Below are 24250 nucleotides of genomic sequence, written 5' to 3' on the forward strand. Positions count from 1 at the left end.
CAAAATCTCCTGGACATATATCCGGTGAAAAACACGGTTCGAAAGGATACATGTACCCCAGTGTTCACTGCAGCGCTGTTTACAATAGCCAAGACATGGAAGCAACCAGAGAGAACACTCTTTGACATAATCGCAGCAGTATCTTTTTCGATTAGTCTCCTAGAGTAACGGAAATTAAAAAAAAAATAAACAAAAGGGACCGAATTAAACTCAAATGCTTTTGCACAGAAAAGGAAACCATAAACAAAACGAAAAGACAACCCACAGAATGGGAGAAAATATGCGCAAACGATGCTACTGACAAGGGATTAATCTCCAAAATTTACAAACAGCTCATGCAGCTCAATATCAAAAAAACAAACAACCCGATCAAAAAATGGGCAGAAGGGCTTCCCTGGGCGGCGCAGTGGTTGAGAATCTGCCTGCCGATGCAGGGGACACGGGTTCGTGCCCCAGTCCGGGAAGATCCCACGTGCCGCGGAGCAGCTGGGCCCGTGAGCCGTGGCCGCTGAGCCTCCGCTTCCGGAACCTGCGCGTCCGGAGCCTGTGCTCCGCAGCGGGAGAGGCCACAACAGTGACAGGCCCGCGTACGGTGGGAAAAAAAAAAAGGGCAGAAGACCTAAATAGACATTTCTCCAAAGAAGACATTCAGATGGTCAAGAGGCACATGAAAAGACGCTCAACGTCGCTAATTATTAGAGAAATGCAAATCAAAACTACAATGAGATATCACCTCACACCAGTCAGAATGGCCATCATCCAAAAGTCTACAAACAATAAATGGTGGAGAGGGTGTGGAGAAAAGGGAACCCTCTTGCACTGTTGGTGGGAATGTAAATTGATACAGCCACTGTGGAGAACAGTATGGAGGTTCCTTAAGAAACTAAAAATAGAGCTACCACATGATCTAGCCCACTCCTGGACATATATCCGGTGAAAAACACGGTTCGAAAGGATACATGTACCCCAGTGTTCACTGCAGCGCTGTTTACAATAGCCAAGACATGGAAGCAACCTAAATGTCCATTGACAGATGAATGGATAAAGAAGATGTGGTACAGATATACAATGGAATTATTACTCAGCCATAAAAAAGAATGAAATGATGCCATCTGCAGCAACATGGATGGACCTGGAGATGATCATACTAAGTGAAGTCAGACAGAGAAAGACATGTCATATAACATCGCTTATACGTGGAATCTAAAAAAATGATACAGTTGAACTCATTTACAAAACAGAAACAGACTCATAACATAGAGAACGAACTTACGGTTACCAGAGGGGGAAGGATTGGGGGGAGGGGTAGATTGGGAGTTTGGGATTGATATGTACACACTGCATATTTAAAATAGATAACCAACAAGGACCTATTGTATAGCACAGGGAACTCTGTAATAACCTCCATGGGAAAAGAATTTGAAAAAGAATAGATACATGTACATGTATAACTGAATCACTTTGCTGTACACCTGAAACTATCACAACGTTGTTAATCAACTGTACTCCAATATTAAATAAAAATAAAAAAAGAATATATTAATACAAAAAAAATCACGATTTTTATGTGACAAGCCCCCATATTTTCATGGTGGCAAATGAATTTAAAAACCAGTTTTTAAAAGTACTGTTTTGTAAAACACCTGAGGGCCAGATCTGACCCCCAATTTGTACCCACAGCTCCAGAACAAAGCAAGCAGGACACACAGATGTTATTATACAATTCTGTATTGAGCGACGCATTTATTACAGAACGTGTTCCTTTTTTTTTTTTTTTTTAATTTAAACAAAGTTCATCAATCTCTCATAGAAACAGTCTTATGGGTTTTTGTTCTATGTTTACCGTTATAGGACGTGAACCTGACAAAGTTGTTCACAGGTCTGCTAGCTTTAAGTACAACAGGATTTCCGTGTTCAAAAGACTATACTAGGTGCTTAATCAAATCCCGTCACACAAAAGCCAGATTTAGTCCTCTAAGGATTGCAGTCTGCATGTAAGCCTGGATTTCAATGCTGCGTGGGTTTCAACAGTAAAAAGTGGTGTGTCCCCCACGGTTGCCTTAATTGGGACAGGGTGGCTAAAATGAGATGTTTCGTTTGTTCCAGATTTGATTACTCTGAAAATTGGTCACTGTTTCCTATTGTCAAAATATAAAAATACCTTCATCTGGATAAAAATGTATACAGTGGAAAACTCTTCAATGCATAGCCTGGGTGTATGGAAAAGGAGGTTTTCCTGCAGGGTTTGCATTGTTCTTCATTGATTGGTGTGGAGACTGCAGCCTGGGCTGGGCGCATGAGAGTTGAGATTTCTGGAACACCCCTCAAATGACCCCTTCTGGTCACTGGATTTTGCTGGCCTGGGTTTCAAAATGTTCGCTGCATCGTTGAAACCCCTGTCAGCCATCTTTCCCCCTGGTACTGGGTTGGCACCGGTTATGACCACCTTTTCATCGTCATTCTGGATTCAGCTGGGCAGTCACCCAACTCAACCTTCCCACAGAGTTTGAAAAAGTAAAAGAAATAATAACAGGAGAGATTCAACAACCAATACAGAGGCTGTTCCATCCAAATTGGGAACTCTTCCCCTAAAAACCAGGATAATGAAGACACTGGAGGGGGAGCTTCTTTGAGTTGAGGGGTTGAGTCTTTGTTCTCAAAAAGGTCCTGTGTTAGAAGGCAGGAAGCTGGACCTGAGACAGGGATACGGTGGTCATGCTGAGGTGAACTCAGCCTTTTAGCTTCCTTCTGCGTAAGCCTGGAGGTGCAGACGCTTTCCGGAAAGCATCAGGGTCAACGGAGAAAGATGATGATGAGACGGGGAGCTGGGGTCTCTAGCTGGATGATCTGCTTTTCGGTGCTGGGTGCCGAGCTGGGTGTCTGTGGGATGACCAACGCTGTTATTTTCTTAAAACACAAAGAAGAGGAAGATGGCGGCCACAGCCTTGCTCTGGAAAGCCAGTAGGGAAACTTCCTGCACTGTGGCCACGATTCAGGCTGGGGTATGGGGTCACTCTGGTTCGAGCGCCACCCTCTAATCACCTACCCCCATACCTGGCTTTCCAAAGGATTCGGAACCACATCTTGTCTACAGACGGACGAGATGGATTGTCTACCCCCTGCGGTCCACAGGTTTCTGACAAGAGGGAGTGTAAGCAGTTTGTTTTGTACCATGTTACATCTCAGATAGGATGGTCGGCCATAGCCCACATCTCTACAACATTTACAACGGCATGGGACATTCTGTGTTATCAAGGTTGCAAAACAGACCACCAGAATGAAACACATCCTCAACGGCATCAAGGTTTTCATTTAGAGTCTTCTGGACTTTCTCTTTTCAACATGGTTTCTGGAAGGGCAGTAGCAATGGACTGTGTCTCACAGACAGACATGGGAAAAAACCGTGGTTCAAAGGTTATCTAAATTTTGGTCAGTCTTATAGTGTTTTGTGATGGCTTTGAACAACTGTCTCCTTTTAATCTCATCTAGTGGCAAAAATGACACAACTTCAGTGTATACTTCGCAACAGTTGTGACGGTATCCTGATTTCATAACTCTCTGTAATATCAAAACAGCATCAGCTGGGAATAAATTCCAAAGGATCCTTTATTAAAATATCTAAAAGAGGTCTATAAATATTTACTTTTCTAAAAGAGTTTGGAGTTTCCAGGGGAAAATGTGGCGTCACTTTGCTTCTGCCTCTCGTAGAGGGGCCAGAGTGGAGAAGGGGGTGCTCCGCGGGGCAGGGGCTGCTGAAAAGGGGAAGCAGAGGCACCTGCCTCACCTGCTCACTCACGACTTCACAGAACCGGGATCACAACCAAAGATGTCAAGCGGCGCGACACTGCGGTCCACGTTTTGATGGCTGAGCTCCTCCCTTCCTCACCCCGCCCTGAGTGAGAGGGAAGGTGGCCCCGCGGCGAGCCCCTTGCCCCCACCTTTAGAACTCCCACTCCAGGGCCTCCTCGCGATTGGCAGCCCTCTCCAGCCGGTAGATGATGCTGTTCAGGTTGGCCATCTTCTCATGCCGCCGCTGCAAGTTGGGGTTCACCTTGATGCTGGGGTGCAAGGCCCCGGTTGCGTCGGCAGTGGGGCTGGCACTCGGCACTTTGGCAGGGAGGGTGCCGGGTGGGGATGGGGAGATGGGCGCTGAAGAGGAAGGAACAGGTGACACAGACATCATGAGGCCTGGCGAGGAGGCAGCTGAGGGGGAGTTCAGCGACACCTCTAGGCTGCAGCGTGAGGACTCTGAGGCCGACTTAAAACTTAGAGGGTCCGGGTGTAGCCACTCCCCGCCCTCGCTCTCCTGGAGGGGCTGTAGCGAGGGGCAGGCTGGGGTGGTCCCGCCTGGAAGGAGGAGCCCCGGGGCTGCTTTTGGGAGTCCGTCGTTACCCAGAGGGTCAGGATGCGCCTCTTTGGGGGCACCTTGGCCTTTGTCCAGCTCCTCTGAGTCCTGGCTGCCTGCCTCTTCCTCAGCTTCCTCAGTCTGTTCCTGTTTAATCCTCACTTGCGTCTTGTCCTGCGTGGTCAGGGGTGTGACGCTCTCCTCGGGACCCTCCTGAAGGTTTAGTTCCTTCACGGTAGGCTTTTGGTCCTCAGCCTCAGAGCTGGGGCTCTGCGGAGTGGGGTCTGGGTGGGAGTGGCCTGGCGGTAGGATGCCAGGACCCCCACTGGGGTCGAGATCTGGTTCCTCTTGGGTCCCCTCCACCAACATCTCCCGGCGCATCCGGGACCTGGGGCAGAGACGGCGGTGAGCAAGGGCCTGGACGGGGACCGGCTAATCCTGGAGTCAAATCACATGAGTGGCCTTCTGACCCCACCCACTTCCCTGGGGGCTCACTAGGCATAAGCTTCTTCACCTGCAGCATCTTAATAAGTCCTCTCAACAACTCTGCAGGGTGGGTGCTATTATTATCCCCACTTCATAGAGGAGGAAACAAGGCTCAGAGATGCTGAATGACTTGCCCCAGGTTTCACAGCCAATAAGTGGCAGAACCAGGACTTGCACTCAGGACTGTCGGATCCCAAAGCTCACAATCTAGACCTGTGCTGTCCAGTGCAGTGCCCACTGGTCACATGTGGCTCTCTCATTATTAAAGTTTTTATACTGATTACATGTTGAAATGGTTATATCTGTATATACTGAGCTAAATAAAATATACTATTACATTAATTTCATCTGTTTCTTTTTATTTTTTTTTAATGTGGTTACTAGAAAATTTTATATATGTGGCTTTCACTGTATTTCTATCGGACAGCGCTGTTTTAGAGCATTTTTCAAAGTCAAACCCAGATCTAGTTTGTGCCAGTAACCCCCTGCTTCTTTCCTGGAGGGCCTCTTAGACATCAGCCCAGAAGGGGAAACTGAGGCACACAGAATAACCTGTCTAGGTCACCGAGGCACACAGAGGCACAGCTGGGACCAGAACCCGGGAACGCTGAACTCCAGTCCAGAGCCCATCCTCTCTTCACTTCAACGGCCTCCCTGTTGTCAGAGGGAAGCTTATATATTATGTTTTAGAGCAGGAAATGATAGGAATGGGTCTAACTCCATTAACTATTTTCCTAATAGCATGAGGTCCAGAGAGGTCAAATCACTCGTCCAAGGTCATAGAGCGACAGGGCTTCCTCAGCATCTATCTTCAATGTTGTAGCCCTCTGCCCTTTTTTATTAATGACATCATATATTATATTAATACCATTATTTATCATATTAATAATAAAGTACATGTTACTGATAAATAATACTCACATTTATAAATTTTAATTATAAACATCATAATGATGGGTGCTTATCATGTACCAGGTGCGGGGCCAAGCACTTCTGCAGGTTATTTCATTTATTTTTCATAATAACCTTATGAGCAGGATACTAGTCTCACTCCCACCGACAAAGATTACAAGGCTCAAAGAGGCACTGGGACTGCTACGGTCACACAGCCAGCAAGTAGTGCAGTTGGGCCCTGAACCCAGCAGTCTGGCTACACTCTCCTGCCTCCCTGGCTCCCCGACCAGGTGGGGGATGGGGCCCCATCCCAGGATCCTGAGCCTGGAGGGGCTGTGAAGGGTGATCTGGTTCACTTCTCTCTCTCAGTCCCTAATCCCTCCACAAAGGTGGCCTTGCCCACCTTCCAAGGAGATTCTGTCACCTCCTTCAGTCCCCTCTAGAGGGAAAAGCTGCTGGGACCAGGGGGAGTGCTAGTCGTTGCCGGTAAGGTGGGATCTGAGGGTGTTTTGGGATGGCTCAATGCCTGAGCCTCTGTCATTAGAGCTTCCAAACTGTAGATCAAGTATAAATATGAGGCTAATAGTCATTTACACCATAGTAAAAATTAGTCTTTTTCTTCAATTCCTGAGTCCCAAATCTATAGCAGGTCCTCCCTGGTAATTTGTTCTGAAAACATCCTATTGTTCACCTTTCCTAGAGCTCACTGAAGGTTGTAATGATACATTAATATAAGTACTCATTTAATAGTGACCTTCCCTGCTGGTCTGTAAGAGATGCTAAGGGCAAGGACTTTGTCTTGTTCTCTTTGGCGCTCGGTACAGAGTTGGTGCACAATAAACATTTACTAAGTGAAGTAATGTATTCTACAATTATAACTCTTTGAGAGTGGTTTCTTTTGGGAGTGGAATTCTCTCTGCTCATTCAAAGCCCAGCTCAAAGGCCACCTCTCTGTGAAGTTTTCCCTAGGTAGAATTCCCTTTTCCCTCAGCCCCGTATTCATTCCTGTTTTACAGCATTTATTAGGCTGTTGCAAAATTATCTGGTTTGTGATTTTAAGCTCCCTAGGGCAGGGATGATAGCTTTGAACCCCTGTATCTCCTGACTCTAGCTCACTGTGCACACAAGGCAAATATTTATTGAATGAATACACTGAATAATAATGGAGGGCTCAGTTCCCGTGGGAAACAAGAGGGGAGAGAATGTCCCCTGGGAGGGAAGGAGGGCGTGAGGCTTTCAGGACCTCTGTCATTTGCTGTTTGGTAGGCTCTGGGTCTCAGCAAGATAATAAGCAATATTTTACGAAGTATGTGCGCTTGAGGTGTTTCATTTGATCCTCAATTCAGCATTGTAGGGTTAAGTATTAGGTTCCTTATCTGTAAAACAGGGATGAGACTCAGGAAGGTACAGTGATTTGCCCAATAACACACAGCCAAGGTGGGACTTGAACTCAGGTCTGTGTGATGCCCATGCCTGGGCTGTGGACAGAGACTTCAGGCATTCCACCCTTCCAGGCTCCTCCTTCCTCTTCTCTCTTGGGGATCAAGAGACTCTCCTCTCTGGCACCACAGAGGCACCAGAGACATTTCTTGCTCAGCAGGCTTGGTGGGGAGCGCCTCAGAGATGGTCCTTGAAATCCCATCAACCCTTCTCTGCAGGGCTCTCAGGAAGCCCTTCTGCGGTCTCCTTGGAAACTGCTGGACTCAGCCAGTCAGTGCCCCCAGCCAGCCCGGGACTAAATTCCCGGGCAGCCCAGCCCACTGCAGGTCAGCTACTCCTAAGACTAGGGACTGGAGAGTGGGAGGAGGCACACAGAAATAGGAATCACCCATTCCCCGAGGCGGGTGGTGCCCGAGGGGCTGCCAGAGGGGTTTCCTTTGGCCTTAGGAGTAGGAGAGGCCAAGAGCCCCAAATCGGGGCTCTGACGCAGGGTTCAGTGGGTAGTTAGGGTTCCTCAGGCCTGTGCCCCAAACACCATTCCCTGTCCCTTCAAAGACGCGGAGCAAGCTGGGTGAAGTCATAATAAAGACAGTGACAATAATAATGTCAACACCTACCACAAACTGTGTGCCAGGTATTTTATGTAAATACGTTAGCCCATCAAATCCTCAGGACAACTATATGAAGTAGATCCCATTATGGTTCCCATTTTATAGGTTAGAAGACTGACGCTCAGGGAGGTGAAGTCCCTCGCCCAGGCCTCACAGCTGGAAATGGTTGAGCTGGGATTTATCAGTAGATCCAGGTCTGCCTATGTTATAAAGCTAAACACCTAGCAGTATGGTCCTCTTATCTCCCAGAGGCCATGCTGGGCTCCCTCCAGACCCCGGGACAGGGAAGGGGGTCCGGCTGAGACCCCTGCCCACCCTCCCAGTGGCCCCCCACTCAGTATCCCTACCTGTAGTTGTGGAACCAGTTGATGACGGTGTTGGTCTTGAGGTTGAGCTGGAAGGAGAGGAGCTCGATGGTCTGCTGGGAGGGGTAAGGCTCCAGCTGGTAGGCCTTTCTCAGTGCCTCCTTCTCCTCAGGGGCCAGCACTACTCGCGGCTTCTTGATTTGCAGGAGGCTCAGGTCCTGGGGCTGCAGGCAGGGGCTGGGGCACTCGGAGCCGGTGGCTGGAGACTCACTGTCTGAGCCGGTACTGATGAGGCCGTACCTGCGCTTCAGGTAGGCTGGGGCAGGCGGGCGGGTGGGGGAGGGAGCGGGGGAGGGCTGAGAGCGGCCGACCAGAGGCCCATTGCTACCCGAGCTGAACCAAGCATCAGCCAGAGGTCCTCAAAGCCCTCCATGCCCCAAATGTAGGGAGCCCCGCCCAGTCTCAGCCTTTTCTCCTTTCTTACTCTCCTTTCACTTCCTCCTAGCCAGACTCTCGCCTACCCACACCTGGTCATTAGCACTCTAATTGTGAACATATGTAGAAGGTTCGCCTCACAGACAGGAAGGAAGTGCTCGAAAAAGGGTGCTCTGGAGCATTGTCTTGATTGTCAGAAGTGTCCCTGAATTTCACTACTTTTGTTGGGGGCAGGGGCAGGACATTAATTTTAAACGAACATAGTAATTGCATGATGCATCTCAGCCTCCAATTGTCAAAATGTAGGGGAAAAAGGCACACCTCAGAATGGAGGAAGTAAGGCATTAGGGTCTCATTTAATCCTCGCAGCAATGCCCTGAGGTAGATGCTGTGACTCTTACTTTCAGATGACGTAGAATGAGGCAAAGAGAAGGGAAGCAACTTGCCCAAGGTCACACAGCCAGGAAGTGGCAGGACAAGTTCTCAACTGTACAGCTGTCTGATGCCAACAGCCGGACTCGGCCCTGCCCCACGTGCCACTTACAGCTTGGCTTGACCCTGGGCCCTCATCATGAACTGCCTTGGTGCCCTGGATGACAACTTTCTAACTCCTTGAATCTTATCTCCCAACTGGACCCTGAGCTTTTTAAGATCCAGGAATCCCTTATTCACAGCATGAGACTGGGAGGGCACAAACAGGTACTCAATGCCAGCTCATTTTTTCAGGGATATAAAATAACATTAGACCATGTAAGAATCTGCAATTTCTTGTCCACTTCCACAAGGGAGGATTCTTGTTTGCTGGGTCAATTCTGTGCTTTGTTGTGTAGAAGCTGGGTAATGGGCAAAGGAGGTAACACAATAGGGAGGTGAGCAGAGGATGGAGGAATCAGAGAGAAAGGGGGTTTTGCGGGATACACAGAAGATTTTGGAGTAGCTGTCGGTGTGGGGAAGGATGCTGAGAGAGGTGGGCTATTGGAATTTTCAGGGGAAAAGTAGTAAATGTTTTAATGGCTTGCAGTTACATTCTGTGGAATTGCTATTTCTTGCAGCCCCGCACCAGACTGGGACTGGACTCACTGGGACCCCGAGCTTACCCAGTGCTTACCTTTTTTCTCCAGCTTCTTCATGTCCCTCAGCTTCTCCACATTGTGGGGGTCGTTGAGCCACAGCTGCATGCGCACAAAGGGCTCCCGCCCCTTCAGGCTCAGCTTGTGCCAGGGTTTTGGTCGGGACAGCAGGTCCGACACGGAGCCCTGTGTCAGCCCCAGGATGCTCTCCCCAAATAGCCGCTGCCCTGGAGACAGGGGAGGAGAGCAACCTGTAACCCCCAGGCTGGGCCGAGGTGCTCCCAGGAGACACAAGAAATAGGCCAGAGACATGGGAGAACCTAGGGAATGTCTCCACTAACTCAGAAGGGAGGACTAGACACATGGGGGAACCCACACCCAGTGTGTATCTGGAAGAGACCTTTCTGCAAAATATGAGATGGGGGCGGGCAGACAGCTACCAAACAAAAATGCTTTCATAATTTAGATGTTCTTCACTCCCAGGGGATCCCTGAAATTGTCTGCAAACTTCATGTGTACAAATTAGTAGCACCTTGTCAAAGAGTAAGTTGACAGGTTTTATCAAAATGTCAATGTGCATATCCTCTGATCCAGCAATTCCACTGCCTGGGATTTATCCTCCAGTTGTATTTGCCCAAGGGCACAAAGACGCATACGGACACAGTTTCAGAGGCAGCAGGAAATTGGGAACAAGCAAAATGCTCATCAGTTGGGGAAAAAATGTGGGGCATCCATGGCCTGAAAAATTTTGCAACAGTGACAAAGAATGCAGGTGGTCTATTCATTCTAAACTGGAAGGGTGTCCACAAACAGTGTTAATTTTTAAAAAGCAAGTATAAGGATAGCCTGTGTGTAATTTCATCTATCTAGAAAAAAGAAAAGAAGAAACTAGGTGAACATATATTCTTGTATGGGTTCAGAAAGTGTCAGAGAAGGGGGAGGCAGGGGAGATTTTACTTTTTTATTTAAATTTTAATTCTTTTTTTGGGTACTATTTGGTATTTTTAAATAAAGATGTCTTATTTTTATTATAGAAATTGTAGTGAAAAGTTGGGGCTTGTATGTATCCCTCTGGGAGGGGGGCTTGACTCCCATTTGAGACTTGGAGGAGTTTGTGATTCAAAAAATTAAAGAATCCAGATTTCTCCTCTGTGCCCCCAGCACTGGATCAGGATTGTGTTAGAGTCTCACTGTTACTGGGATCCTCTAAGTCCTCCTGGAAGGAAGTTTTGAAAGCTGTGGGCTCGGGATTTTAGGTCCTTTTCAGACCCGTATTGACCTCCCTTGTGTCCCACTCTAGAGACCCAGGTCATTGTCAGATGCCTCCCAGAGGGTCCTGGATGCCCCAGGGCTGACTGGCACCTGCAGGCAGGACCCCAGTGCCTGGGAGCTCACTGCCAGCACTTTCCTTAAGGCAAGTAGGAGCCAAGCGGGGCGGGAGGCAGCATCCCTGATTCCCGCCACCCTGTACCTAGGTTGTTGTCCGTGAGGACCTCTTTGACCCTCTTGGTGATGGAGTACGTGTCCAGCTCGGGGGACATGGCCACGATCTCCTGGATGCCCCCTGTGGTCTGGCTGCCCGAGTACATCTTTCCACCTAGCGAGGAGCTGGAGCGTCCCTCCGGCTGCTGGTTCTCCTTGCTGCTCTCCAGTGTCAGACTCAGGGGCTCCTGGGATGCCTTCTCCGGCGGCTCCGTGGGACTAGGGGGTGGGGATGGCGAGGACCTTGGTTCAGTAGGACTGGCTGTGGGCCACAGAGAGACAGAGAAGGCGGTTACTGCAATCTGGCATTGACATACATGGTTTGGGCAGGCTTGTTTGCTAGAGCCAAGAGGTGGCAACATCCCTTTTGCAACCACCGTAATAATATCTCAGGCAAGGACCGTCCTGGATGTGAAAACTAGCAGATGAAAGTTAGATGAGGAATAGGATATCCACATAGTCCCAAAGTATCTCCCCACAAGATACTTCTTAATTACAAAGGGAAAAATAGTAACTTTACAGTACAGCTACCTGCCAGACACCACCTTAACCAAGTGATCAAAGTTAGCATCACCAATCATAGGACAAATAAACAACTGGTGCCTCCTGATACGACGTACTGAGAAGGACACAGCATCACTTCTGTGATATTCCTGCCCAAAGTGCACAGTCTGAATCTAACCACGAGGAAGCATCAGACAAAGGTGAACTGAGCCAGTCTACAACATAACTGGCTTCTAGTCTTGAAAAATGTCAAAGCTGAAAAACAAAGAGAGGCAGAAGAATGGTCCAAACTGAAAGAGAGTGAAGAGACATGACGACTAACTACAAGTTATTCTGAATCTGATCCTGGACAGGGAAAAATGAAATTATATTAAGGTGATTACTGGGACAACAGAGGAAAGTTGAATACAGATGGTGGGTCATGTAACAGTATTGTTATTGTTGTAAAATTTCTCATGATTGGGAAATACTTGTTGGAAACATTTAGGGGTAAAGGGACATGATGTCTTCAATTAATTTCTCAAATGGTCGAGAGAGAAAGAGCACAAATATGGCAAAATTAGCAACTGGTGAATCTGTGTGTAGGGTCTAGGAAGTTGGTTGTTCAACTCTTTGGTAAATTAGAAATTACATCAAAATTGAAAGTTAAGGAAAAAAAGGAGTTGGCAATGACCTACAAGTCCAACTACTGGGCGTCAGCTAAATAAAATACAGTGAGTCCCTGCAGCAATTAAAAATAATGTAATAAAAAGATGTCCACATAAAATGAGTAAGTTCTGGGATCTGATACACAGCATGGTGGCCATAGTTAACAGTCTTGTACTATATGACAGTTGCTGTGAGAGTACAGCTTTAATGTTCTCACTATAACAACAAAATGGTAATTATGTGAGGGGAAGGATGTGTTAACTAACCTTACCATGGTAAACATTTTTGCAATATATACATCTATCAAATTGTTACATTGTCTACCTTGAACTTACATAGTGTTCTATGTCAAATATATCTCAATAAAGCTGAAAAAAGAACAAGAAAAGATGTCCACAGTACCTTGGCATGTTAAAAGAAAGTGAGTTTTAAAACCACATTTTTCATTTATCAAAAGACATTTTGTGTGAACGCATATTTAAAAACCACTTAGAAGTTATCTTGGGTGGGATGACTCTGTCACACCTCAGTTCCTGAATCTGTTAAATGGGGCCGTAAAACAAAAAGCGCTACACTTGCAACTATCCTACTCAGGGCCTGGAGAGGACTCAAGATAATGCGGATCACCTCTTGAGGAATCAGAGTCACCCGCTGGACTTTCCAGCGTGAGCTGAGCCTCCGGACAATCCAGGGAGGGCAGGGGACGTGCCTAGGGAGGTGCCCCTAATAGGGAGGGGCGTGTGGTACAGGGTGTCTAGGAATCCCTGTGCCTGTCCACAAGGTGCCTTCCAGCGAAGTAGGAAAAGGTACCTCTTCCTCAAAGTATTTAACTGGTGCCTGATGGAAATTTGTTAAGATAAACATAAAAATGTATGATCAGTGGAAGTAAAGGGAGCCCCATAACCATCCTGCAGTGGCTTTGATTCTAGAAAGGACATCCTGAGCCTCTCTCTGCTCTAGATGGGTTCTTCCTTCCCTGTGGACAACAAGTAGATCACTCTCATCAGACCACGCTCATGCTTCAGAACCTTCAACGGCTCCCCACTGCCCCTTGCACAAGAAACGTGTACCTCCTTGTCCTGGTGTTTAAGGCTCTGGTCTCTCTTGTCCCTGCCCACCTCACAGACCTGGAGCGATTCACAGTCCCCTCAGTTAGCCCTCTCCCCACAAACCTCCTAGGCTCTTCTAAACCCCTGTGCCTTTGTTTAGGCTGGTCTTCCCACTCTGAAAGCCTTCCCCCTAACCTTGAACTCCTATGTATCCTTGAAGACCCAGTCCCAAATGCCCCTTCGCTGAGGTGTACACCTTCGGGGTCTAAGAGCACCTTGACTACACATTGTCATACTTCACTGTAATTCCTTACTTGTGCCAGATCTCTTCCTCACTAGATACAACAACTAGATATCTAGATACAACAACAACGACGACGACGACCATAATTCATGAAGCTTCCTTTTACCGAGCACTTACATGCCTCGCACAGTGTTATGTGTTTTACACCCATGATGTCAAGTCACCCTCATAACACCCCTAGGAGGTAGGGATGATGGTATCCCCTTCTACAGATGAGGCAACTGAGGCTCAGAGAGGTCAGGCAATATGTCTAAGGTCACAGAGTGGCTAGTGGCAAAACCAGGACTTGAGCTCAGGTATGCTTATGCCCGACATGGTCTTCTCATCCACTAAATACCAGCCCCTGGAAGGCAGGGAACATACGTTAGTCTTAGAGCCTGGGGAGGCAGGAGGTGCTTTTGAGTGAATACATTTCAGTCAGGACCACTCAAATCTCTGTTTCCACAAACCTGGGGTCCTGGTGTCCTGATCTGTGGGTAAGCAGGGGACAAGATGTCCACCCTCATCTGCACTTACCTCCCTTCCCAAACCGTGTATGATCCTGCCTCCCAGCCTTTGCTTTTGCTGTTTCTTATGCCAAGAACACTATTCTTGATTGTCTTTGCCTAACTCTATCCCTACCTCAAATCCTTCCATTACAAAGGAAAAAAAAAACAACAGACATTGGGGAAATGCCAATAAAAATTATGAGATACCACTTCATACTCACTAGGATGGCTACAGTAAAAAATGGAAAAATAGCAAGTGTTGGCTTGCTGCTGGAATGTAAAATGCTGCAATTGCTATGGAAAACAGTTTGCAAACTCCTCAATAAGTTAAACATAGAATTACCATGTGACCCAGCAATTCCACTCCTAGATATATAGCCAAAGGAATTGAAAACGGGTGATCAAAGACATGTTCATGAATGTTCATAGCAACATTATTCACAGTAGCCAAAAAGTGGCTTACCGCTCCAATGGGATATTATTTAGCCATAAAGACGACTGAAATTCTGACACAAGCTGTAGCATAGAAGAATCTTCAAAACATCATGCCAAGTAAAAGAAGCCAGACACAAAAGACCACATATTATCTTGATTCCATTGATATGAAATGCCCAGAACAGGTAAATCCATAGAGTCAGAATGCAGGCTTGGTGGTTGCCAGGGGCTTTGGGGGAGGAGGAAGTGGAAGCGACTGCTAATGGGTATGGGATTTCCTTGTGGGGTGATGAAAATGTCCTAGAATTGTACAGAGGTGCTGGTTGCACAACACTGTGAATGTACTAAATGCCACTGAATCGTACACGTAAAAAAATGGCTAAAATGGTAAATTTGATTTGTGAATTTTACCACAATGAAAATGAATTAATTACAATACACCACAACACCAAAAACCAAAAAGGATTTGGGACCCTTTCACAAGTGTGGGCTCTGAGGTGGAAACCCTAGGAGGCAGGGGAGTCTAACAGCTACCAGTCTTGCGTTCTAATCCTGGCTCTGCCACTAACTGGCCAGTGACCTTGGGCAAGTCACTGTGCTAGTCAGACCCTCGATTTCTTCTTTTGTAAAAGTGAAGGACAAAGAGTCCCTCTGGTCAAGATTAACACAAGGATTAAAGAAGAAAACGCTGCAAGCGGTTAGCACTGTGTGTGACAAATGACCGCCGTCATTATAACAGTTGTGTTAGTCCTCAATTATAAAATATTATAAAATACTTCAAAGCTATAGAAATGTACAGAAAAGTCCTCCCTCACTTCCCTGGGCCTATCACCTTAATAGATGTTAACACTGCCCTATTTGCTTCAAATTTCCCTGTTTGTTTTAAAGAAAAAAAGGAACAGAGACAGCCAGAGCCCTCCGGTCCCCTCCCAGTCTCCTCCTGGCCCCTCCCTGCCCAGCACAGCCCCTCCTCGCAGGCAGGTGGGTGGTGGCACCTTTTTTCATTTCTTGTCTGTGGGCATTAACTTCTAAAATAAACACCATCACTGAGAGGTAAGATTTTGTTCCCTGACATTATGTTTCAGGTACTATTCCTGTTGATACCCATTGATCTGGTTCATTTCTATGAACCTGAGATATGGTTTTTGTCCTATTGACCAATCCCCACTTTAGAAATGGACAAAGTGACTGAGCTGAGGTCCTTGGACTCGGAGTCTGGCCTCTCTTTGTCTCTGCCTTTCTCTGGTCTCAGCAGGAAGGTCAGGTGTCGTGTCCTGGCAGCCATCCCCCTCACGGCCTGGGTAGGCATCTCACCAGGGCCTTGATGGATCTGCCCACTGACTGTCACTGGGGAGGGAGCTTGAGCTCCTTGGAGTCGCCACCTCAGGGCCCCAATCCCTCTACTCTCAGGCTCTGTAACTTTGGGCAACTCTCTGAGCCTCAGTTTCCTCACCCAGGAAAAGTTCAGACTCCACCCTGCCTGTGCACCATTAATGGATGGATAACAGCTGTCCAAGGCCCTGTGCTAAGAAGGATTCTGAGGCTGCATGCTGGATTGCTGGGAGAAACAGGTCAATCGGCAGACTCCTGACAGGATGGGAAGGAAGGTGGGGCTCCCCGGGCAAAGTATTTTTTCCACTTGCTCCACGCACCCGGGCGCCACCTAGAGGTTTAAAACCAGTGCCTGTCTGGCTGAAGGAAGGATGAAAGGGGAGCAGGGACACCAACTAGGAGTAACCTGCACTCTTTCAGGGCAGCGGCAGTGGCGCCGGGGCTGTGGGGACGCAGAGTGGGGCAGACCCAGGCAGTGAAGCCACTGCACAGACTGGAAGAGTGAGGGCTCTTGGCACTTCTGGGGCCCTGTCTACACTCACCCTGGGAGGCGCTGGGCTGCTGGCTGACGGCCTGGCCGAGCTGGTCCGAGAGCCACAGCTGCATGCGGATGAAGGGCTCCCGCCCCTTCTGCGTCAGCTTGCTCCACGGCTTCGGCCGGGACAGCATGTCACTCACACTGCCCTGTGACAGACCCAGCACCTGGGTGGAGGGCAGAGCAGGAAGGGTGGGTCAGCAGGTCCCTGGCCATCCCCTCCACCACTCTCCCCAAGAACCTTAAGGCCCACTGTCCACTCCTGTTCTGAGAGGCCAGGGCTGCCTTCATGCGTTCTTCACTCCCCAGGTGCCTGCTGTGTGCCTGTGCTGTACCCCCCACCTGCAGTGCCCTTCCTAATTTCCCTCCATCTAAAAATCCTGCCTCAGGACTTCCCTGGCAGTCCAGTGGTTAAGGCTTCGCCTCCCAATGCAGATCCCTGGTTGGAGAACTAAGATCCCACGTGCCGCGCAGCCAAAAAACGAAAACGTAAAGCAGAAGCAATATTGTCACAAATTCAATAAAGACTTTAAAAATGGCCCACATCAAAAAAATCTTAAAAAAAAAAAACCCTGCTTGGACTCTAAGACCCCTTAAGTGCCCCCTCCTCCAGGAGGCCTTCCTGTGTCTCCCATTCAGGTAATTTCTCCTTCCTCTGAGCTTATGACCCTTTGCCTGCTCTTCTGCTATGGCCGGAGGTGATGTTTAAAAACTACTTAACACGGACTTCCCTGGTGGCACAGTGGTTAAGACTGCACGCTCCCAATGCAGGGTGCCTGGGTTCGATCCCTGGTCAGGGAACTAGATCCCACATGCATGTTGCAACTAAGAGTTCGCATGCTGCAACTAAGGAGCTGGTGAGCCGCAACCTAGGAGCACACCTGCTGCAACTAAGACCCGGCACAACCAAATTAATTAATTAAAAAATAAATCTACATTTTAAAAAGAAATAAAACTACTTAACAACTGGTACCAACCAATCAGGAGGCACCCCCTCCCCCGCGAGCTAGGCTGAGCCTTAACCCTTTAGTGGATGGACCATGGGAGGGGTGGAGGGTACCCGAGCAGGGTCGGGTAGGTGGCTATTTCCTAACCAGATGGAAGGGTTTCACAGCTTTAACAACTGCCTTGCCCTTCGCTCCCCTCCTCCAGTGCCCAAGGACAGCTGGAAACAGGAAAAAGGGCTTTTGGGGTCACACAGACCGGGGTCCGAATCCTGCTTCTGCCCATTTCTTGCACACGCGCATGCGCGCGCACACACACACACACGCGTTCTTTCCAGACCAATCACGTGGGATGGGGGTCCTCCCTCCCCAGGTCCCGTGCTCCAGGCCCCGGAGCCTCCGAGGGTGGGCCCCGCCATCTTAACCTTCTCCCCGAAGATCCTCTGGCAGATTCCATTCTTGGCCAGCTTCTCCTTGACCTGGCGCGTCAGCTCCAGGGTGTCCACCTCCCGGTACATGTAGAGCTCGTATTGCTCGGGGGTCAGGGGCGGCACGGTGGGCTTCAGCGTGCGGGGCACGTAGGCCGGGTAGTAGGCCAGTCGCCCGCCGCTGCCCCCCTCGGGGCCGCCCCCCTCGGCCTTGAGCTCACCCACCCTGGGGGGCTCGTCCTCGCTCCCGGCCGCTTCCTCCTCGGGGGCCGTGGGGGCCTCGTCCCCACGGGGCCAGGCCCGCCCGTTGGGCTGGCCGGAGTAGCTGGAGGAGGAGGAGGAGAGTGAGGGCGAGACGGAGGCGTAGGGGCGGCTGAGGAGGCCGCGGTCCGAGGCCCAGTGGTGGTCGAAGTAGCCGGCATCGCCGATCTCTGACTTGACCTTCCGGATGATGCTCTGCACAAAGGCGGCGGGGGACAGGACCGTGAGGGATGTCTGTGTGGCACTGCTGCTGGTCCCCCCACCGCTGACGCCACCGCCGCCGACACCACTCTCCTCCTGCTTGACGTGGGTCGGGGCCCCGTTCTGGCTCGCGGCGGCCAGCGAGGGCCGCTCTGGGGGCGAGGGAGGCACCGAGCGGCCGCGGGGGCCTGCCTCCATCTCCAGCAGGGCCTGCTGCTGCGCTTGCATCTCGCGGCGCGCTTGTTCCAGAATGTTCTTGATGGCATCTTCTGAGGTGCTGGCGGGGGCTGTGCCATTGGTGATGCTCAGTGGGGCTGTCGAGTTCTTGGGCTCACCTGCGGGGAAGATGACAGGGTGGCTGGAGGCCCGTGGTCAGAGCATGGATCGAAGGGCAAAGATGTTCACGGCACAGTATTTATACCAGCAAAATGTTGGAGGCAACCTCTTTGTCCAACAGCTGGGGATTGGTTAAGTAAATTAGGGTCCATCCCTATGACAGAATATTAGGCAGCCATTAAAAATCAGGTGGACAAATTATACTCCAATAAAGATGTTAAAAAAAAAAGAAAAAAAAACAAAAAAAAATCAGGTGGACAGTGAGATTTTAGCACATGTGGAGAAAGTGCTCATGGGGATAATATAACATTAAAAAAAGACTTGTCTTTTGCATATGCTGTGATCCATCTATGCAGATAAAAGCAAGTCCCAGAAGAGGACACACAGTATAACCTGCTTTCTAATTGAGCTGTGAAATAAGCAATGTATTACTTAGTGAAAAATATATATATTTTTAAGAGTGGTAAACAAAAAGGAACAACAGAACATTGTTTCCCTCTGCCCTCTTAGTGGTCTTTCCCATGCTGAGGTCTCCCCACCCCTGGACCAACCCAGATCAACACAGCCCTTCCTCTGTTATCTGGTTGTGCTGTCTATACCCTAGTGGATCCTCACAGCCCCAATTTTAATTTCCAATTAAAAAGCAATAGGGGGAAAAAAAATAAGCAATAGAGCAATGGAATATTATTCAGCCATAAAAAGGAATGAAGCACTGATACATGCTACCATATGGAATACTCTTGAAAACATCATGCTAAGTGAAAGAAGCCAGACACAAAAGGCCACATATTGTATGGTTTCTCCATTCCTATGAAATATCCAGAACAGGTAGATTCATAGACACAGAAAGTAGACTGGTGGTTCCCTGGGGCTTAAGGGAGGTGGAGAGTAGGGAGTGACTGCTAATAGGTACAGTGTTTCCTTTTTGGGGTGATGAAGATGTTTTGGAACTAGACAGAAGCAGTGGTTGCACAACGTTGTAAATATACTAAACACCACTGAATTGTTCACTTTAAAATGGTTAATTTTATGTTATATGAATGCTACCTCAATTAAAAAAACAGCAGAGGCTTCCCTGGCTGGCACAGTAGTTAAGAATCCGCCTGCCAATGCAGGGGACACAGGTTTGAGCCCTGGTCTGGGAAGATCCCACATGCCGCGGAGCAACTAAGCCCGTGCACCACAACTACGGAGGCCTGCGCGTCTAGAGCCCGTGCTCCGCAACAAGAGAAGCCACCGCAATGAGAAGCCCGCGCACCGCAACGAAGAGTAGCCCCCACTCGCCACGGCAAGAGAAGGCCTGCACACGGCAATGAAGACCCAACGCAGCCAAAAATAAATAAATAAAATAAATAAATTTATTAAAAAATAAAGTAATACATGCCTATTGTGGACAGCTAAGAATGCACAGAAAGTTAAGATGAAAATAAAAATCCCCTCTAATATTTCCCCCAGAGGCAACCACATGAAATTTTCTCATGTTTTTCCTTCCAGTCTGTTTTCTAACAACATTCATGGGATGGTCACACTTGATATGTGGGAGTGTGGCCTGGTTTGCCCTCAGTTGGTGTCAACATGAGTATTTTTTCCTATGATTATAAGTTCTTCTATCTTTAATGGCTGCATATACCACTGAGGAAATACCCTGTGCTTTACTTACCTGATCCCCCACTGCTAGACACTTAGATTGTTTCTAGTTTGTCACTGTTGGAAGCAACAATGAAGAGATAGCTTGTATATAAATTTTTGCCCCCATTCTGGACATTTCCTTCGATCCCCAAAAGCAGGGCTCCCACATTAGTGTCAGCCACACTCACTTCCTTCCCAGAGGACTGCGAATTGCTCTCTGCTTAGCCTTCACTCTTGGCAGGGGCACGGGGGGGATAACCTGGCACTCTTCCTCTTGTTGAACTCTTCACAGGAAACCCCCAACTACGCAAAGGTTTCCCTCTATGATGTTGCCTTTTAAGCTGCCTTGTTTCTGACCCCCCAGTGGGAGAGCACTGTACAGGGAGTCAGGAGACCTGGGTTCTCCTTTGGTCTCTGAGTAACTGTGAGTATGTCTCCTCCTCTTTGGCTTCAGTTTTCCTGTTCAGTGGGAGAGTTAGGTTAAACTGTTTCTCATGATTCTTTTCCCCCCAATACTATGTCTCATCTGTATGTGTAAGCCCTATCTTGCATACAGTAGGCACTTAATAAATGTCTGGGACCGGTTTCATGGAAGACAGTTTTTTCCATGGACCGGCGGGGGGATGGGGCTTGGGGGGTGGTTCAGGCCAGCGATGGGGAGCCATGGGGAGCGGGGATGAAGCTTCGCTCACTCACCCGCTGCTCACCTCCTGCTGTGCGCGGCCCGGTTCCTAACAGGCCATGGGCTGGTACCGGTCCATGTCCTGGGGGTTGCGGACCCCTGGTGTACACAGTAAGGGCTCAGCAGATTATATGGGGGGAGCAGTGTAGGCTCCCAGCAGGGTAAGCCCCTCTCTACCCTTTCTAGGGACCCGGAAGGGGAGGGATCTTGGGGAACTCCTGGCTTCCAGCAGCGATCACAGGCTTGGGAATCGGGACACTTGCTCCGAGTCGCCACCATGGGGCAGCAGACAATGTAGAATAGAGTGGGAGTGCTGAAGCCAGCATCTAGTTCTAAGTCAGCTGTGGTCTGCACTGTGTTGTACTACCTCATGCTGGGTGCAGGGATGTGACTAGGTCCCTGGCTGCAAGAATCCCCCAGACTGGTGGGAGGGACAGCCACATCAGCAGAGTCATTTGTAACATGAATAAATGCAACAATGGAGACATAATAATGATAATGTAATGAGGACAGCTAACTTTTCAGGGGCACCTTCTACATACTAGACCCCAGTTGAGTGCTTGCCAGGCCTGATCTCATTTGATCCTCACACAACCTTAAGAAGGGAGTACAAATACTGTGCCCATTTTAAAGATGAGAAAATGAAGGCACAGAGAGGCTAAGCGATTTGCCTATGGTCACATGGTTAATAAATAGCAGAGACAAAATTTGTAGCCAGGTCACTCTGGCTCCAAGGCACCAAGCGATACAGGTCATAATGGGGGATCCAAGGAGGGGTGGTATCCGATCCACCTGGATGGGGATGAGGGGCTTCCTGGAGATGACTTCTGAGTTGAGTTGTAACGTATAAGCAGGAGTTGGCCAGATGAAAGGTGGCTGGGGTGAGGATGGCATTAGGGGCACAGGGAACAGGAATGAGAATAAGCATGACTACAAACAGCTCACGTGAGAGGCACGGAGGGGTCAGGAGGAGTCTGAAGACTATAATAGGGCCTGTAGGCCTTGTTGAAGACTTGGGATTTTATCTGAGGGTAATGGGGAGCCATGGAACGATTTCGAATAGTGATATGACCATGTGTGTCCTCTAGAAAGATCCCTCTGGCCTCTGGGTGGAGAATGAGCCAGGGCATGGCCTAGAATGTCATTGGCAAGACCAGTAAATAGGCTACTGCAATAGTCCCAGCAAGTGATGATGGTGGCTCACTAGGCTGGTGGCAGTCAGGGTGGGGATGGACAAGCTTGAAAGAAGCACTCAGAAGTTAAGTGACCCCTGGATGGGGTAAGGGTTAGGGTTAGGGTTGTTGGAATTTCCAGGAGTGGATGAACTCATCTAGGAAGAGTAAGAAAGTCAGAGGGCCTGGGGTGGAGCTCTGGGGGAACCCCACGTTTGAGGGGTTGATGAAGAAAGTGCGCTGTGATAGGCTAATTAATGGTCCCCCAAAGATATCCATGTCCCAATCCCTGGGACCTGTGAACATGTTACCTCACATGGCAGAAGGGAGTTTGCAGATGTGATTAGAGTTAAGAATTTTGAGATGAGGAGATTATCCTGGATTATCTGGGTGGACCCCCACATCATCACAATGGTGCTTATAAGAGGGAGGCAGAAAGATGAGAGAGAGACAGAGACTAAAGATGCTATGATGCTAAGATGAAGAAAGAGGCCAGAAGGCAAAGAATCTGGGCGCCCTCTAGAAGCTGAAAAAGGCAAGGAAACAGATTTTCCCCTAGAGCCTCCAGAAAGAATGCAGCTGTAGCCCAGTGAGGCTGACTTTGGACTTCCGACTTTCAGAACTGTAGGATGATAAATTTATGCTGTTTTTAACCACTGAGTTCTGAGTGTGGCACCCACTGGGAAAGCGTAGGAGGCATGGTTTGAGAGGTGGGAGGAAGCCAGGGGAACAGTGTTTCCCTGGGAACTAGAAAGTAAGGTGCAAGAAGGAAGGTGAGACCGATGGTCGAGGGTGAGGCTCAGGCCTCTGTGCTTTACAAGCTCCTGTGTGAATACTGGCCACTGTGCCTCCTGCAAGTTGAGGACATTTGGACAACCCAGACCAGGACTGCCAACAGAACTCCGCAGTGAGGGCAACGTTCTGTGGGCGCGCTGCCCAACACGGCCGCCACTCGTCACCTGTGCGATGTGGCTACTGCGGCTGAGGAACTGAGGTTTTAATTTCACTTACTTTTAGTTAATTTAAATGGCTATAACCACACGTGGCTTGTGGCTCCATACCGGCTAGGATCTGGCACTTTCCAGGCCTAGACCTCACTTGGCTGCAGGTTTGGAAAGAGGCAAAGAGGTCCTGACCTGCTTGGAGTCCCCTCTGGAGTGGACGAAGGTGGACAAGGCCTCGCCTCCTGCTCAGAGCAGGCCCTGGAGGCCTCGGGCCTCACCTGCTGCGGTCACACTCACCCCCCTTCTGCGACTCGATCTCCTTCTTGGCCTGCTCCAGGATGCTCTTGATGGCGTCATCCGAGCCGGTCTCTGGTGTGCGGATTCTCGGGGTGATACTGCCTGGGGGAGGAAAGGGGGCATCTGCTGTGGGGACCTGCCTGTTGGGGGTCAGTCCCTGGAGCTGGGCAGGGCGACAGGCTGGTGCCCTCCTCTGAGGGCCAGACCGTGAGTGTGTGTGGCAGGGCCACCACTTCGCTAGTCTGTGTGACAAACTGTGGACCTACAAGTGATTCTAGCTTGAAATAATAACAACAACGACAAAACCCACTGACGGCAGCCACCATCAAAGCTAACAGTTCTCAAGGACTTACTACATGCTTTATGCTCATTTAACCCCCCATGAGGCTGACAGATGGGGAAACTGAGGCACAGAGCAGCTAAAGTGGATTGTCTGAGGTCACTCAGTAGATGGATGGCAGAGCCGGACACAAACTCAGGTGTTTGTGAGGTCAAAACCTGGGCCCTTCACATGGATTACCCTAAAAACTGAGTCTGGCAAGGCTGGCAGTCACCCAGGCTGTCGTACGGATGGGTAAACTGAGGCTTGGAGGTGCTCAGCAGGTATCTGCCAAGGCAGCCCCTGGGGCCCAGACTTTTCCCACCATTATCAGCCTGAACGGCACCACAGTGGCCGGAGGGGGAAACTGAGGCACAGAAAGGCAGAGTCACTTGCCCCGAGTCACATGGCTGTGAGGTGGCAGACCCAGGGCTCTGAACCCCGAGCTGTGCTCTCAGACCCCAGCCAGCCCCGTGCCCTGGGCTGGGTCGTGGAGACCAGGCCTGAGCCCGTGCGCCGCAGGTGGGCCCTCGGCCGGCACTCACCTCGCTGCCGCACCTGGATGGTCCTCAGAGCCAGCACATTCTGCTCGTCCGACAGGAACTGCTTCATCTTGATGAAGGGCTCCTTGCCCTTCACCGTGAGCTTGCGCCAGGGCTTGGGCCGGGCCAGGA

At 49.3% G+C, this 24250-nt stretch overlaps 1 protein-coding gene across 1 annotated transcript; it reads right to left on the minus strand.

The window, feature by feature from the left end:
* Positions 1–3816: 3816 nt before the first annotated feature.
* On the minus strand, positions 3817–24245 carry LOC114485098 (homeobox protein cut-like 2; the record flags this gene model as incomplete). The annotated part of the gene is made up of 8 exons (XM_028485665.2): positions 3817–4733; positions 8124–8397; positions 9625–9813; positions 11058–11330; positions 16371–16530; positions 17733–18532; positions 23258–23359; positions 24122–24245. Coding segments are annotated over 8 exons (2715 nt in total), but the record flags the coding sequence as incomplete, so codon positions are not given.
* Positions 24246–24250: the final 5 nt, after the last annotated feature.

Source organism: Physeter macrocephalus, unplaced genomic scaffold, assembly GCF_002837175.3.
Source record: "Physeter macrocephalus isolate SW-GA unplaced genomic scaffold, ASM283717v5 random_508, whole genome shotgun sequence".
Taxonomy (NCBI): domain Eukaryota; kingdom Metazoa; phylum Chordata; class Mammalia; order Artiodactyla; family Physeteridae; genus Physeter; species Physeter macrocephalus.